Source organism: Camellia sinensis, chromosome 4 (genome assembly GCF_055761805.1).
Source record: "Camellia sinensis isolate YWXY chromosome 4, ASM5576180v1, whole genome shotgun sequence".
Taxonomy (NCBI): domain Eukaryota; kingdom Viridiplantae; phylum Streptophyta; class Magnoliopsida; order Ericales; family Theaceae; genus Camellia; species Camellia sinensis.
This window is the reverse complement of record NC_138964.1, coordinates 150,151,421-150,168,901: the sequence shown is the minus strand read 5'-3', so window position 1 is coordinate 150,168,901 and position 17,481 is coordinate 150,151,421. Positions and strand designations below refer to the sequence as shown.

The 17,481-nt window shown below is 32.3% G+C and overlaps 1 protein-coding gene across 3 annotated transcripts; it reads left to right on the top strand.

The window, feature by feature from the left end:
* The first annotated feature begins 598 nt into the window (after window positions 1-598).
* Window positions 599-9,709, top strand: LOC114300241 (uncharacterized). 3 transcript variants are annotated; one of them, XM_082866518.1, is made up of 6 exons: window positions 605-889; window positions 1,002-1,165; window positions 4,541-4,558; window positions 7,903-8,060; window positions 8,863-8,931; window positions 9,040-9,709. In XM_082866518.1, the coding sequence occupies exons 2-6, from the start codon at window positions 1,018-1,020 to the stop codon at window positions 9,049-9,051; spliced, it is 405 nt and encodes a 134-aa protein (XP_082722644.1). In that variant the 5' UTR covers window positions 605-889; window positions 1,002-1,017; the 3' UTR covers window positions 9,052-9,709. The 3 variants fall into 3 exon arrangements, 2 of the variants coding, with proteins under 2 accessions (XP_082722644.1, XP_082722643.1); XM_082866517.1 differs by having other exon boundaries at window positions 610-889; window positions 8,863-9,709; XR_003642606.2 differs by lacking the exon at window positions 4,541-4,558 and having other exon boundaries at window positions 599-889; window positions 1,002-1,143; window positions 7,903-9,709.
* The last annotated feature ends 7,772 nt before the right edge of the window (window positions 9,710-17,481 follow it).

The window sequence follows — 17,481 nt, the reverse complement described above, 5'->3', positions numbered from 1 at the left end:
AGAAAATCAATCCGCAACCGTCCGCTCGTCATCACGCATCCGTCCAAAATGCGACGGATCAGTTCGATTCGGTCGATTTTGACGGATCGATATATCCGCTGCTCACCTCTAATGTTCACCATCAAATTTGAGAAAATACCCATTATGCTTATATATTTGCCTTTTTTTTACTTTGAATTTCTAAATTGGTGGTTTGGTCAGTTCTTATGCTCACCACATGTTTGATGAAATGTGCATTACTGTTGGAATGTGAAAAATATGTGGTATACCTGTCTTCCTATTGAGAACAATTATAACTATTTTGGGTGGTAATCTTCCAGCACTTTTACCATTGATTGGTAGAAGTTCTACTTGCGCAATTGCCCGGGTTGCGAAACCATGCAATTTGGTTTTATTGGTTTTTGTCATTTTCCAATTTCTTAATATGGAATCAAGAGACCAGTGAGTTTGCAAAGTTGTTCCACAATCTGTATTTACATTTACTACACAATCCCTAGTTAATTCTAGCCAAAACTTCATCAGCTAACCCTAGCACCTTACTTTTAATTTTTTTTTTTTTTTACATTTAATAAATAATCTGTTCAAATTAAAATTTGTGGCACACGACACACCCATTACTCAAAGCATAGGCAACCCTACTTTAAATTCTTTTTGTTCCATTATGGAATCAGTTCAATCATTCAATGATTGGTCCTTTGTCCAAATATCTCTAACCTAGGATTCATGGATTGAAGTAAGATATGTGAGACTTGAGAGTTGTGGGCCTCACTTGATAAAGAACAAAATCTCTCTATAATAGCTTAGCAAGCCACAATTTTGATTGAGGTTGTGCGAGGAAGAAAACTCCTCAAATCCCTTTCATACTGAAACCTTTTGAAAAGATAATTTGGTATGATATTTCATATTTGCATTTGGGGTTCTATGGTTGATTATGATTCTTCTTGATTCTTTATTACCAATTTGTTTTTCTTCTAGTTGTATTAATTTGTTTTATTTCACAGAAATCTATTCATTATCATGTTCATTTCTAGAGTTTTTGGGAGGACCCTCTTTGCTGCAGCCAAATCAGAAGCTTTTGCTACAGTTGCTGCAGCTGGTTCTATAGCTAGAACAAGCTACAACCCTCTTGAGGAGTTCTTTGAGGTAGATAGAAGCGCAAATGATGTTAGAATTTACCTACACCTACTACCACACCTACTACACCTACCACCAATTTACCCTCACCTACTCCTCACCTACTACCCAAACCCTCCCCTATATAATGAGCTACTCTGCTTTGTAATATAACACATCAATGTATCAGATGAATCAATACAATCAATAATAATACATCAGTTATTTCTTTATTTATTTTATTTAATACATCAGTTATTTTACATGGTATCAGAGCAAGGTTAAGAACCTGATCATTCTGCTTCACCGGCGGGCGGCAGCCTCGCCTTGGCCGCCCGCCGGACCTCAACCTAGTCTGCTTGTTTTTTCTACACATACCTTCTTCCATAATTAAGCTCTTCTCTGCCTTTACAATGGCTGCCAACGAAGACCAAGCGTTTCCAGACCCATCCTCCACACAGACCATCTCATATACACAAGAGATGCTTGATATCTCTCTCTCTCTCTCTCTGCACCTGGTCTCTCTCTCTCTGGCATGAACTGGTTCGGAGATGAAGAGATGCAGGGGAGAGCTCCTTCCCGTTCACTGAAATGGGAAGTCCTGAAACTATCCCAATTTCTACGTATTCAGATTGGTTAGGTGCATCTTCTGGGTCAACGGACATCATGTACATATCTTTATGCGGCTCATTTGCTGGGTCTTCCAGGATGTCTCCCTCGTGACTGAGGTGCCATAAGTTCCTGTCTCTGCTGTAGATAGATTTCTTGGTCACTGGGACAGGTACATTATGTTTCTTAGCATATTCAATAGCATCTTCTCTCCCTCTGATTTCGGGCATCTGCTCTCGGGCTCTCTCTCTCTCTTTCTCGCACGAGCGTCAGGAAAAGAACCACGAACCATCACCATTTTCTTCTAACTGCCGCTGCTACTATAAGAGGATGCCCAAAGTCGCAGCACCAACTCCTCAGTGTTCGAAATTTGGTGGACGCCCGAATCATCAAAACTGGTTTTGGACCCCAATACATGTCGCTCTACACATCTCCACTGCTGGAGAATATATTGCATACAGGGAAAGGAACTTGGAGGAAAAGATGGATGTGGATGGTGGAAATACTCGAGTGGTTTCCGACAAAAAAAAAAAAAAACAAAAAAACAAAGGGGCTCGGGCTTGGTGTGCCTCAAAAGGGACTATTCCCCACACCACCCCTCTTTTCTTTACACGTCCCAACTCTCTCCACTCATTCCTTTTATTATTTTTTATGCCCCCACTTAGAATCCACAACCATCACACCAACACAATGCGCTTTCACCCACGTTCTTTCACACCTTTTTTTTTTTCTTTTACTATATCTCTATCTATATTTTTATTCTCCTCTCTTTCCTCTATCCCTCCTTTAATTTTATTTTATTTTCTTTTCTTTTTTCTATCTTTCTTTTTCTATTCACAAATATTTTTATCTATTTTCTTTTACAATTATTTTATTTTCTTTTATTCTTCCACAAAACCACCTTTCTTTTTTGCTTTCACATATCTTCTTCTTCTTTCTTTCTTTATTTTTCTTTCCCATTATTTTTTAATCTTTTTCCCATTCCATTCATACCATATAGCTTTGCACACCACACCATATTTTATTCCTCTCAGGGATCAACCCCGATCACCATTTTACACACAACTTAAAAAAAAAAAAAAAAAAACACCCACAGCGGGATTTTTCTTCTCTACTCTGCTGCCGGTCTTTTCTTCTTGCCTCCGTCCTGAGCGGGCCTTGACGGTGTTGCCTCCGTGCTTCCTAGGCCACCAAGCAAGTTGCCTCCTGCCTGCTCCTCCACTGCAGTATATGGCGGCCCTCCAAATCGGAACATCACGGTGGTCTTCCGCTTCAGCTCCTTATTTTCTGCTTTCAGCACACTTATCTCTGCTCGCGCATCCTTATACATGCGTTGGAGCAGAGCCAGTTGGCCGTTCAAATGCTGCACCTCATTTGTTCTACTCTGCAGCCGGTTCGACAAATTTGTAACCGCAGTCATGGTTTCCACACATGACTTCAGTGTATATTGATTGGCTTCAACATCTGACTGCCCTGCCATTCTTTGCTCCACAGCCCGCATCGGAAAGTTCAACAGAGCAAACTCCGGGGCGCTTGGTTGAGTTTCCAGTGCCACCGCACCAGTTCTCTCTCTCGTTGACTCGTTGAGGTCGGGAAAGAGGGTGAGCAGCCCGCGGGAAGACGATGAAGCCATTTTCTAGGCACCAGAGTGTTACACAGTATCTCTCTCAGAACTCTCTCTCAGAAAACAGAGTGATACAGAATCTCTCTCCAAAATCTCTCTCAGAATTTCTCTCGCAGGTTTTTTGCCTCAGCCTCTGTCTTATAGCCGAGGCAGCCACGCGCATCGCGCGCCTCTTCCCACCAACCGACAACACGGGCGCGCAAGCCAAGGCGCCCACGTGCCTCGCCATCATGTCCGGCACGTCTTTTGATGAATTGGGCACGCCTTTTGATGGCACGCCTTTTGACAAAATTAGGCACACCTTTTGAGGGTGCAACTTTTTCAACGGTCCGACATGACCCCATAAACTGTCCCGACATTTGATTCCGGTTAGCATTTTCAACGGTCCGACATGACCCTATAAACTGTCCCGACATTTGATTCCGGTTAGCATCTCCAACGGTCCGACATGACCCCATAAACTGTCCCGACGTTGATTCCGGTTAGCTTTTTCAACGGTCCGACATGACCCCATAAACTGTCCCGACGTTGATTCCGGTTAGCTTTTTCAACGGTCCGACATGACCCTATAAACTATCCCGACATTGATTCCGGTTAGCTTCTCCATCGGTCTGATGTGACCTCGTCAACTGTCCAGACTTTATCTGCTACAGCGGTCTGCCACAACCATACAGTGTCCTCTACAACGTTATGACACCACCATACAGTGTCCTCTACCACGTTATGACACCACCATACAGTGTCCTCTACCACGTTATGACACCACCATACAGTGTCCTCTACAACGTTATGACACCGCCATCCAGTGTCCTCTACAACGTTATGGCACCACCTTTCAGTGTCTTCACCAACGGTCTGACACGACCATACAGTGTCTCCTATCTTTTTTTTATTTTTATGTATTTTCTTGTTTTATTCCTCTCTCCAAACTCAAGTTGGTTAGTTTCTATCCTCCTTGAGTTTGCGGGGGGCTGTTAGAATTTACCTACACCTACTACCACACCTACTACACCTACCACCAATTTACCCTCACCTACTCCTCACCTACTACCCAAACCCTCTCCTATATAATGAGCTACTCTGCTTTGTAATATAACACATCAATGTATCAGATCAATCAATACAATCAATAATAATACATCAGTTATTTCTTTATTTATTTTATTTAATACATCAGTTATTTTACAAATGATGACAAACCTGTTGTCTATGGTAGAAACTTTTCCTTTTAATTATTTTGTGCTGCTGTATATCTATATACATATGTATGCACTATACATACACAATCTCTAAATTTGATTCTTATTTTTACTAAATCCGGTGTTTGTTTGTTGCATTTATTGAACATATTCTAGTGATCCGGTGAGTAAATTTTGATAAAGGAAGGGCCATATTTTCTTACAAGAATAAAAAACAATAAAATAATATATTGTAGAAGATTTTAAGTATTTGTCTGCCCTTATTCAATTTTATACTGGACTAGAAGTATGAAAAGTTCTGCCACGGTTTGAAATCCAGAAATAGTATAACTAGGAGTTAAAGGTTTTGAGTACCACTCAATGAGAAATTCAACAAAAAAAGGAACTGAAAGACGAACTGGTAGGAAAAGTGGGTGTGGAGTCTACCTTTATTTCTCATTCTCATTTTTGCAAATGATACCATGATTTTTTTCATGCTGAGGAAGATCAGCTATTTATATATATATAATAAGATGTGTGTTAATCTTCTTTGAAGTGAAGTTTGGTTTATAGGTGAATTTGAACAAGAGTGAGCTTAATCCTGTGAGAAAAGTGCAAGATATTAATACTCTTGCTTTGAATTTGTGATGGTTCGTCCTCCTACTTAGATCTTCCTAGTGGATTTTCTTGTAAGGCTCTACTGTGAGACAATTTGATTGAACACTTCAAAAGCAGATCGGTGGGATGAAAAAGGTAGTATGATTCTCTCTAAGAGAAGAAAACTTACCCTCGTTAAAAGCACTTTATCTAGCCTTCCTACATACTTTTTATCCATTTTCACTGTCCTTTCTTTTGTAGCTGAGTGGTTAAAAAAGCTTCAAAGGAATTTCTTGTATGGTGGTCTGGTGAGGAGTTCAAATGCCACCTTGTGAATTGGGGCTGATTAAAATGAAGGAAGGAGATTTGAGTATTTGATAGTTTATAGTATAAAACACTATTACCCTCTTCCCTCTCCCTAATACGAAGTTCGACATCTTCCTACCGACCTTAGTCCACCTCTGGAAGGGCTCTTGTGCTTAAAGTCGTTTTTCCCATTTTTTGAGCGTCTAGAGGCCTCTTAAACTGAATTACTGGCCCTAAAAAGCTTGAGCCTACCTTCAATACAAAGAACCAACATTTCCTTATATGGAGCCATCATCGTTAGGGGCAGGGGAGGGAGGGGCACCAGGGGAGGGCCTTGGCCCCTGCAAAGTTTTCAATCTTTTTGTTAGTAATAGTTTACTATTATAGTCCTTCCAAAAGAAAATGGGAAATAGCCTCCCCAAATAGAAAGTTTGTCAAAGAATTTTCTAACCCTTGTTTTTAATAATAGTTCTGCCATTTGTTGTGTACATGTTTTCATCTTCTTTTTGTTTTGAAGGCTGAAATGTTAACTGATGGTGTATAGAGAAATGGTTTGTGTTTGTGATAAAGACAAAAAATGTTCAATAACGCTATAATGATCACATTTGTGTATCGTAAATTATTTATCATCTCATGTGTTACCATTGCATTGGTAACAAACATAAGTAGTTGGGCCTTTTATACCACTATAATGATGACATGTAAGATGGTAAACATTTTATGGAATACAAATGTGGTCATTGTAATATTAATAAAAAATATTTGATAATATTTGAGTTTTCCCAACTACTAGTAGTCAAAAGAAAAAAAAATTACTAATCGATTTAATAGTCAGTATCTTTACAATAATGTTAGGGTCACTATCAAACATAGCGTTAAATATACTAAGTACACACAATGTGAAGTGTGTTTCACGTCAAGTAGGGGAACCCACATATAAGTCTTGTGTCTTAAATGATACGTTTGTTGGTATATTTGTTAGTGTCCTATTATTACTATTTTTTATATTTAGCTTCTCATTTCTTTTATCCCTTTTTTTTTTCTTGTTAAATGAACAATATGAGTGGGCCTTACCTTTTATTTATTTAGAATTACAATCAATAAAGATGCCATTGTGTTTGATTATGTGTAGTTCACAAGGCAGGTGTGGTTTAGGAAGCTTCCCTTGTAATAGCTTTCCAGAATTGGGGTAAAAGCAATTGCTAGCTTCTTGGATAAATTATATAATGTCAAAATGAGTGGGCTTGGGGAAGATGAATTAAAGTGGAAAGGCAAAAAGGAAAAGTTCACTGTTAAATCTTTCTACTCCATTTTAAGTAGTATGAGAGGCAAGGCCTTACAATGGAATCATGTATAAAAATTGGGAGTTTCCATCAAAGTAGCATTTTTTTGTTTGGACACGGGCCTTGGATGCTATCCTCACACAGATAATCAGAGGAAAATGGGACTTTGGAGCTTATTAGTTTCTATATTTGGTGGGTGGTGGGTTACATTAGCTACTATGCATCAGCTTTAGGATTGTTCAGCTCAGGGGTGCCACATAAAGAAGGCTTGAAGGAAAGCTCCTGTGTGTTTAGTGTGGTGCCTTCAGAGAGAAAGAAACCAGTGCACTTTTAAGGATGCACAAATAGCTCTATAGAGACTTAAGCTTAATTTATTACAATTTTTTTTCTTTGTTGGAGTAGTTTTGTGCGTATTCCTTTTTGTTGGTGGAGGGCATATAGTGATGGAGGCAGGTGGATCATTTGCTTTTTCATTATAATATTGTTAAGGAGTTGTGGGACTCATTGTTTTCCATTTTGGGGGGTAGAATGAATGATGCCATTTTCACGATGGATGTTGTTGGAGTGTTGGGGTAATGTTTGCTTGTGAAAGAACATGAAGAAAGTTTGGATGGTGGCACCTCCATGGTGAATATGAAGAGAAATAAATGGATGCATTTTTTAAGAGATGGAGTTAGGAGTTTAAAAGCTTAAGCTGAGCTTTTGCATAGCTTCATTTTTGGTGAAAATATTTATTTGTTTATTTATTTTTGTGAACCCTATTTTCTTTTTGTAGATTTCACAAGGGAGCTCAATTTTTGGATTACCTTTTTGATCTCTTATAATTTTTTGCATCTTTAATATAATTCTTTACTTGCAAATAAATACAATTACTTTTTTGTGAGATGGATAAAAAAAAGACTGATGTAAGGGAAGATTCAGGTGCTTGTTTTTTCAATTTGAGTCATTTCTCCTTAGTAGTTTTAAAGCTTTTAATGATATTATGTATCCAAATATACCACCGGTAGTTAACACTTCTAATTTTCATTTCTGATCTCTTTCTCAAATCTTAAATATTGCTGTCATTTACACATGGTTCAGGTGGCTCACCAATGATTTCTATTAGAGTACTGTCCTTTTAAATTCTTTTTAACATGTTGTTTTTAATAATATTCTCTATGAACTTTTTGTACTTGCGCTCTCTCTCTTTCAGGTCGAAGTTGGAAGGCTTCTGAGCTCCATCTTAAATCTTGGGACGATCTTAACAAGCTGTGGTATGTTCTGTTGAAGGAAAAAAACATGTTGATGGCTCAACGCCAGATGCTTAATGCACAGAACCTATGGTTTCCTAATCCAGAGCGTATCCCCAAGGTATAACTCAGATTTTTTGGTTATCTTTTGGTACAACCATTATATGTTTTTACGAACACTTTAAATATTTGTTACCATACACTTGTTCTTTATGAGTTGAATGAGCTTACTATTTTCCTTCCAACCCTATGCAGTTGTGCCCTATCGGTCTTGGTTTCATTAATTTTATGATATTCTTGCATTAGAAATGCACAGGATTTTTGTTTTACAATGTTTCAACCAAATAGGAATTTAGTGTTCTGAATAAATTATTCCTGTTTTTTTTCACTGTAGCTAAAATAGGTGCCTCCGAGTGGGCACGTTTGAGTTGTTTCCTTGTGTTTTTTTGAGGTTCAAGTCCATATAGCATTATGGATGCGAAGTCTTAGTCATTGTCAAATTGTTTTGTCTTCACTATGGATTTCTAATCTAAATGGTAGTCAAGATTATATAAAATAAAATAAAAATCTAAATAGTAGTCAATTGTCTACTTTGAATGCAGAAACTGAATTGTAGTATAGCTGCAAAAAGTTGTTTATTTTAAATGCAGAAACTGAATTGACCCTATATAAGCTTCCCTGTGTTTTTTATTCTCTTAGTTGCAAACTTATTCCTATCTTTGTAGTGATCAATATGCTTGCCACATCTAGTTCAAAATTAGAAATTCTACGATTTTGATTTATGTTGCTTGGTTGCCACGAAAATGGAAAAAGAAGGAAATATGTGGTATTTAGCATGTTTTGAATTCTTTTTGCTCTAGTCCATCTTTTTTCCTCTCTCTTAATCGTGCTTGTGGTTGGTGATGAGATGAAATGAAATTAAGGTCAAGAAGTCTACTGAAAGAGCTATCGAGGAACTAGATTCGAGAAGGTCTGTCGAGATGAAAAGGATGGTAAATGCTCTACGATGACATCCAAAATGCTTATCTTTCGGCGTTTGCACTGATTAGGTTTTGTTGGTCGACTTTAATGGTGCCTTTTGTCTTGTTGTCGGTGCATAGGGTTTTGGCTAGAACTTGTATCCATGGACAACTACCTTCTAGTGATTTTATAGATAGCTTCATATATATTTCAGGGCGATCATTAATGTAAGAGCATCTCCAACCCATCCTTCATATCTTCAAGTATGAAGGATGGTCTCCTCCAACCTACCCTTCAAATTCATCTCCATTTGGGAGGAGAATGAATTCATCCTTCATATTTGAAGGGAGGATGAAAAAATGAACGATCCCTCCAAAATACTATTCATTTTGTATTTCTTATTATATTACAAATAACTTTTAATTTGTAAATTTAATTTTTATAAAATTGACATCATTAAAAAGTATAAAATCATACCTTTAAAATGAGTATAATATTAAATATATTTTACAAAAATTTTAAAATTAAATATTTATTAATGAATAAAAATTACTTTTTGAATAGAGTTTGAATGAAGGAAATAAAGGTTTGTGGTTGGAGTTTGAATGAATAGTGACCTCCTCTATATTTACTTTTTGAATAAAAAATATTATTTTCATCCTCTTAACGAGAGTATTACATTAGAGATGCTCTAAGTAACGTTTTGATTCATTACAACGAACCCTACCAACATATAGCCCACAGTGGTGTTGGGAATAATTGGTAGACCATCATATCTTGTGGGCTGTATAACTATTCTCTTTTTGGACATGTTCCATGTTTTGCTATTACTGCCAGGGTACTTCACATGCTCTTTCTCTCTCTCTCTCCTTGCATACAGATGGTACGTGGCATAATTACACTTAAAAATCAGAAAAGTGCTCAGAATTTGAAAAGTGTCAGATTTATTTAAAGAAAGATAGAACGAGAGTGATCAACTATAGCAATCCTCTTTAGGTGTGAGCGAAGAGCCCCTATCTACTAAAGAGTCAGACCAGATGAGCCTAAACATGCTTAACAAAGTAGGGGTGCTGCATAGGGAAAAAATCCCTTAAGACTGGCTTGAACCTTAGCTTGATCCCAGCTCCGTTAGAGTGCTAGGAAGTAGAAACTGAAAGTAAAGGAGGATGTGAACTATGCTACCCTAACCCTGTGTTTGGTTGGGGGATTTGGGAAGGGAAATGGAAAGGGAAATGGAAATGAAAGGAAAAAGAGAAAGAATTAATATAATTCCAAATCCCAACTATGTTTGGTTGTGTTGGTTATAAAATAGAATTGATGTCCTAAAAGGTATCCTATTTCTTTATTTATTTCTCACCCCCTTTCTTTTTCCATATATTTTTTATTATAACCAAACATAAATAGGATTACATTTCTCATTCCTTTTCCAAATCCCACCTCAAAAACTTCAACCAAACACAACATAAAAGAAACTTGAACCTAGGGCCACTTACTTATCAAACCCACTAGGAGTGAGCTCCCAACCATTAGACTAACACCTGTGTTTGTTTTGAGGGATTTTTTTGTGGGATTGGACTATTAATGTGTGAAATATTCATTTTACCCGCATGCTATTACTTAATAAACAATTGGCAAAGGGTAAAATAGTCATTGAACATTTATAATTTATTTTTTTAGTGTTGTTAATTTAAAATTATATATTAAATAAAAAATATAAATTATAAATTTAATTTAATTTAATTAAAAATAATAAATTAAAAATTATGGCCTAATAATTTTTTTAGTGTTGTGAAAAAATTAAATTTATATATTAAATAAAATTATTTTTTTAGTGTTGTTAATTTAAAATTATATATTAAATAAAATTATTTTTTTAGTGTTGTTAATTTAAAATTATATATTAAATATAAATTATAAATTATAAATTTAATTTAATTTAATTAAAAATAATAAATTAAAAATTATGGCCTTATAATTTTTTTAGTGTTGTTAAAAAATTAAATTTATATATTAAATAAAATTATTTTTTTAGTGTTGTTAATTTAAAATTATATATTAAATAAAAAATATAAATTATAAATTAAATTTAATTAAAAATAATAAATTAAAAATTATGGCCTTATAAATTAAATTTTTTTAGTGTTGTTAAAAAATTAAATTTATATATTAAATAAAATTATTTTTTTAGTGTTGTAAATTTAAAATTATATATTAAATAAAAATATAAATTATAAATTTAATTTAATTGAAAATAATAAATAATAAAATATGGCCTTATAAATTAATTTTTTTAGTGTTGTTAAATTATAAATTATAGGTTACAAATTTAAAATTATATATTAAATAAAAATTATAAATTACAAGGGTAAAACAGTCTTTTGAATATTTATCCTTATCCAGTTCGTCCAACCAAACATTAAATTCACTAAAAATAGTCCAACCAGACATCTAATCCCATGACTAAACAAACATAGGATACAAATCCAGTCCAATCAAATAGTCTGGGAACAATGTGTCCCATGACTAACAGTCTGATAGATTATAATCCCTTCTTATCCAGTCCGTCTAAACAAACACATCTTTAGAAATATGAATTAGACTCATCTTGGATGCAGTCTACACTAAATTCTGAATACTTTTTAAAAATATATAATATACAACATACATGTAAATTTTAAGCATATATATTGTTTTAATGTTACAAAATGAATGTCTCGTTTCTACATACATAATTAATTGGAAGTTAGGATGTAAACTATTGGCATAAACTGGTCAATCCTATGCTATATTCCATATTCTATTATTTTTTATATCAAATTTATTAGCCATCAGATATAGGGCATGTCCATATCCATATATTTACTATATATATATATATATGGATTGGTTGATTAAAAAGCAAGAATCAATTATGCAGTTGAAAATTACAGGCACATGGCATTGAAGTGATAAAGTAGTGGTGAACATTAATCTATCTGGTTCTCATGTTGGAGAACCCATTCATCAATTGCATGCATTTGGGTATGGCTTTTAATTGGTTGAAATGAGATTTGATTTTGAGTCAGAATGCATTTCTGTCTATCTGTAAAGCGTGTATAGCCCACAGTTAGGGGCTTTTCTCAAAATAAGTTAAAATATCAAGTTATTTTTTAAATTAGATTTAATTTAGACGGAATTCTCAAATTAGATTAAAGCACTGTTATAAATCATATTTTCAGTGTTTCTAGGCCCCTCCCGCAAAAAATTTGTGAAATAATAAAAGCGTGGTTACAAACTACGCTTTTAATTAAGAAAGCGTGATTACAAATCACGCTTTTAAATAAAATTTATTTTTTTTCAAAAAACATCATTTCAAATCACACTTTTATTGTTGATTACAGAAAGCGTGACTGATATAAACAAAATGTGAAAAAGTAGTTACAAACCACGTTTTCAACCAAAACACAAACCCAGCATCTTCTTTCTCACACACACACACTCACTCTCTCTCTCTCTCTCTCATCCATATATAATTTTTAATATATATAAATTTTATTTTATAAAATTGAGACTAATATTAAATATATATAATAATAATTTATAATAATAAATAATAATCAATTATATAATTTTTATATAATTTTGAAAAAAATAACTTTTATTGAAAAAATAACTTTTTTTTAATCAATTTTTTTTTCAAATAAAATTAATTGAAAAAAAAATTGATAGTAAAATTTTTAAATTTTTGTTTAAAAACCAACGTAAACTCATTTTTTAGGCTATGTATGGTTTGATTTTTAAACCAACGTAAGAAATGATTTATCAAAAGATTTTTAGGCTATGTATGGTTTGAAAAAAATTAATTAAAAAAAAAATTTAGGGCTAAAAAATTTAATTGGAAAAAAAATTTAATTGAAAAAAATAATAATTGAAAAAATATATATATTTGAAAAAAAAAATGAAAAAAATAAAAAAATTAATTAAAAAAATAATTGAAAAAAAATTTAATTAAAAAAAAATTATTTGAAAAAAAAAATTATCCTTAAACACTAAAATAAAAAAAATTTATCTCTAAACACTAAAAATTTTTTTATCCCTAAACACAAATTATCTGAAAAAATTTTAGGGATAAATTTTTTTTTTGTGTTTAGGGATAAAATTTTTTTTACCCCTAAAAATTTTTTTAATTAAATTTTTTTTCAAACCATATATAGCCTAAAAATCTTTTGATAAGTCATTTCTTATGTTGGTTTAAAAATCAAACCATACATAGCCCAAAAAATGAGTTATTTTTAAAAATTTTACTAATAATTTAAACAATACATAGCCCAAACAAAAATTTAAAAATTTTACTAATAATTTTTTTTCAATTAATTTTATGTGAAAAAAAATTAATTGAAAAAAAAGTTATTTTTTCAATAAAAGTTATTTTTTTTTCAAAATTATATAGTTGATTATTATTTTCTATTATAAATTATTATTATATATATTTAATATTAGCCTTAATTTTATAAAATAAAATTTATATATATTAAAAATTATATATGAATGCGAGTGTGTGAGAGAGAGAGAGAGTGTGTGTGGGTGTGTGTGTGAGTGTGAGTGAGTGTGTGTGTGTGTGTGTGTGTGAGAGAGAAAGAAGATGCTGGGTTTGTGTTTTGGTTGAAACACGTTTTCACATTTTGTTCAGATCAGTCACGCTTTTTGTGATCAACAATAAAAGTGTGGTTTGAAATCATGTTTTTTGAAAAAAAATAAATTTTACTTAAAAGTGTAGTTTGTAATCACGTTTTTACTTTTTCACAAATTTTTCGCTGGAGGGGCTTGGAAACAGTGAAAACGTGATTTGTAATAGAACTTTAGCCTAGTTTGGGAATTCCGTCCAAACTAGACCTAGTTTAGGAAATAACTTGATATTTTGACTTATTTAGGGAAAAGCCCCCACAGTTATTACTTCCAATGATTGCCAAATGTCATAGTACATGGCTGACTTTGAGAAGTTAGCAAAAAGTTAATTTTTAACTTTTTTTAGTCAAAAAAGTTAGCTTTTCTACCCAATTCACTACCCAAAAAGTTAACTTTTTTTAGCTAAAAAAATTTAAAAATTAATTTTTTACCAACTTCTCAAAACACCACACAGCTAGCAAAGGATTCATATCGGTTGGATTGCGAAATGATGTCCAAATCCATTCACTATCTTAGTCTTGAATTTTTTTTTTTTGTTGGGCCCAGCCAAATTATGGCCAAAATCATAGGTCCAAGCCTGTCCAATAGATTGGGCTGGTGGGCTAAACCTATTTTTTTGATTTATTTGTTTGTTTTTCTTACCTTTTCATTTTTCTCACGAGGCAATCAATGGATTGGTTGATGTGTCGCCTCTCATGGACCAACAGTCTAGATTGGGCTTTAAAGTCTAGGCCTAGGCCCAATCCAAATCTCATTTGTGTTTGGCTAGCCTGCTTAGGGTATGGACTTGGGTTGGGTCCAATCATGACCCATTACAGTTGCCAGCACATGATTGTATAGAGATTGGGATATGGCATTGTTTGGTATTTTCAATTTGAGTTGAAGAAATCATTTTTTTTCAACAAAAATTACAAAATTAATTTTTTCATCAATTTTACTATGATATTTTGATCTTTTTGCATCCATATAAAAGAAGTGTATAATATGATATTTTTGTGCATAACATTATCAATTTTCTTCTTATGAGTGGAATATCGTTTATGTTAAAAATAGTCTAATGAACTGTTAATAAAGGTAAAAAATGTCAAAATATTTAATTTGAGTTATGCTAATAATAATCTCACCAATAAAGGAAGAAAAATATTAAAATATTTAGAATCTCAATATATTTTTACACAACTCTAAATACTTTACATATTTTTATATACTTTTCGTATATGTTCGTTGCAACTTATTAGAATCGTTTATAAGTTTTTGTGAAATTTAAAAATTTATATCAGAGTGTTTGAGTAGTTTTTATTTATAATTCATGAGGTAAAAAAATTTGAATAAATTCGAAAAAAGAAATAATTATATGAAGGGTCCTATTAAAGGCAATTTTTAAAGAAATATAAAATGGTAAAATATTTATATTTTAATATATATATTTTTTTACATATTTTAATGTTTAATATATTTTCTTAATACATTTTTTAACACTAACAACTGTCTAAAGAGTTTTTTAGCATTTAAAAATAAATAAATTTGAGGAATGTTATATTTACTTAAATTCTTATTAAAAACACACCTGTCTAAATATTATTATTTTTTTAATAATTAATTATGTTGAATCTCTTATGCTTTTAATAAGATTGTTTTAGGTCAAGTTTGGCAACATCAAAATAATTCATCTTTTTATCTTTTTTCAATCACATCACCTCTCTGCTTTTTTGCACATCTTTTTATAAAAAGATAAAAAGTACACTTATTTAGGTCATCCCAAACAACCCCTTAGCCTCCGTTTGGGAAGTGGGTTAACTTTTTGGCTTTTTGACTTTTTTGGCTATTTGAGCCTGGGCTCAAAATCTTGATTTAGGAAGAGTTTTTTGACTTTTTGATTTTTTTAACTTTTTTGTGAGAGAAGAGTGTAATGATTATGGGTTGGATGTGATGATTTGTCTGTTGTGGCTCAAATAACCTATTCTGTCTTTTATAACTCAAAGAGCCAAAGGAGTCCAAATGAACTCTTCCCAAACGACACCTTCGCATCCAAGAATTATTGAAAAGGAATATCAAGAAATGAGTTTTTGTACTGGAACACATGAAGACAATACAAATTTGGCATCTTATAAAATTACATTTATCATGTATAATCTGAGGGGTGACTCAATCACTTCCCAAACAGGAACACACAAGTGCTAAAAGGTGACCCCCTGTTGGGTCAAAGAAGTGATCATCATGAAACCAATGCGTGTCCAAAAATCAGACCGAGTCATCAAAGATAAATTATTGGGTGGTCTAGGACATTACAATTGTATATCATTAATTAAAGAATTAGATTTCTTTCATATTAAAATTCTAATATAAAAATATTTGTGAAGTTCGTAAAGTTCATCATGAGTCTCGTTTCGATAATTAAAATAATTCATTTTGTATCAATTTATATTACCTATAAAAAAATTAGTTCGAATATTTTCATTTTATAACAATTGTCTCCAAAAAAATAGGCGGTAAATATATTTTGAAATAGACTGTTTATTTTGTGGAGAGAAATGTAATAAAATAAAAAATTTACGATTATCGGATCGCTCTAAATTTTTTCTTGAATAATACACATTGAGAATCTTACAAAATGAATGGTTCAGATTATTAAAACGAGATTCGTGGTGAGCCTTATGGATCCATCAAATTCTCTCATATTGAGATCTCAACATAAGAAAAACCCAACTTTAATTAAAATAGTGGAGACCTTGCTGCGGATTAGTTTGGAACTGTCACTCTGGTGGGGCTCTTTCTTTTGAGTTAGGTTAAATCTAACTGTTAACCGGTTATCTCAAGGTCAGAGCTTGTGGAAGTTATGATGCTCTTATGGAGTTTTTTTTTTTTTTCTTTTTTTTTTCCAGTTAATTCTTGTTGTTTAATTAACTTTTTCAAATTTTGTTTATGATAATTTTTTAAAAGTCAATTTGGTAAAAAAAAAGGAGAAAATAATTAATTTTTTTTAGATGAAACTAATGTTTAAAAATGAAAGAATATTTTTTTATCTTTATTTTTGTCAAACTAATTTAATTTTTTTGGAAAATTTTAAAAAATAAATTTTAAAAATTAAATCAAAGAGCCAAGATAATTGGTATAAAATGCGAGTAGAGCAATGCTCAAAATGCTTCATGATTACTCGATAATTTTTCATTATGAGACCTACATTATAGAGAAGTTATTCAATAAGTATACAATGAATCAAATATAAAATGTGACAAATATCTCGCAAGAGATATGATTCACATGATGTAGGACCTATATATGACACATTATTCTATTATGTGTTTTGTTTATATGTTTCTAACATTACTCAAAGTTATTTGATGATATTGTAATAATTTTCATATCATTCGTTAAATAACAAGTATCATTTTGTCTTTAAAGAAAAAAAAAATCAAAAATACTAGGATTTAGTTTGATTTTCAGAAATTATTTTTTTAAAAAATATAATTTAATTTGACAATAATAAATATCAAAAATATATTTTTAAAAATTATTTCAACAGTTCAAAAAGATAAAATTATATATATAAAAATAATAAATATATATATTTTTTCTTTTAAGAAACTAATTTTTATTTATTTGTTAATAAGTTCATAAAAATCAAACCAAATATCATCCTAATTTTCCTATTTTAAGAGTAAAAATTAGATTGGAATATTACATGGGATTTGTCCCAAAATCAGCAAATAAAAGTTTTCAAATTATAAAATTCGAAGTCAAACTCAACCACCGATGAGTCAAGGCAAGCCACTATTCCTTTGTAGTCCAGTCACTTTATACACCTCACCATATCTTATTCCCCGCAGGTAATTCTATCATTCCCTCTGCCCGAACTGCCCGCCCCGCCCGGTCTACTCTTCCCCAAGTACCAAGTACACCTTTCCTCTTTCCTCTTT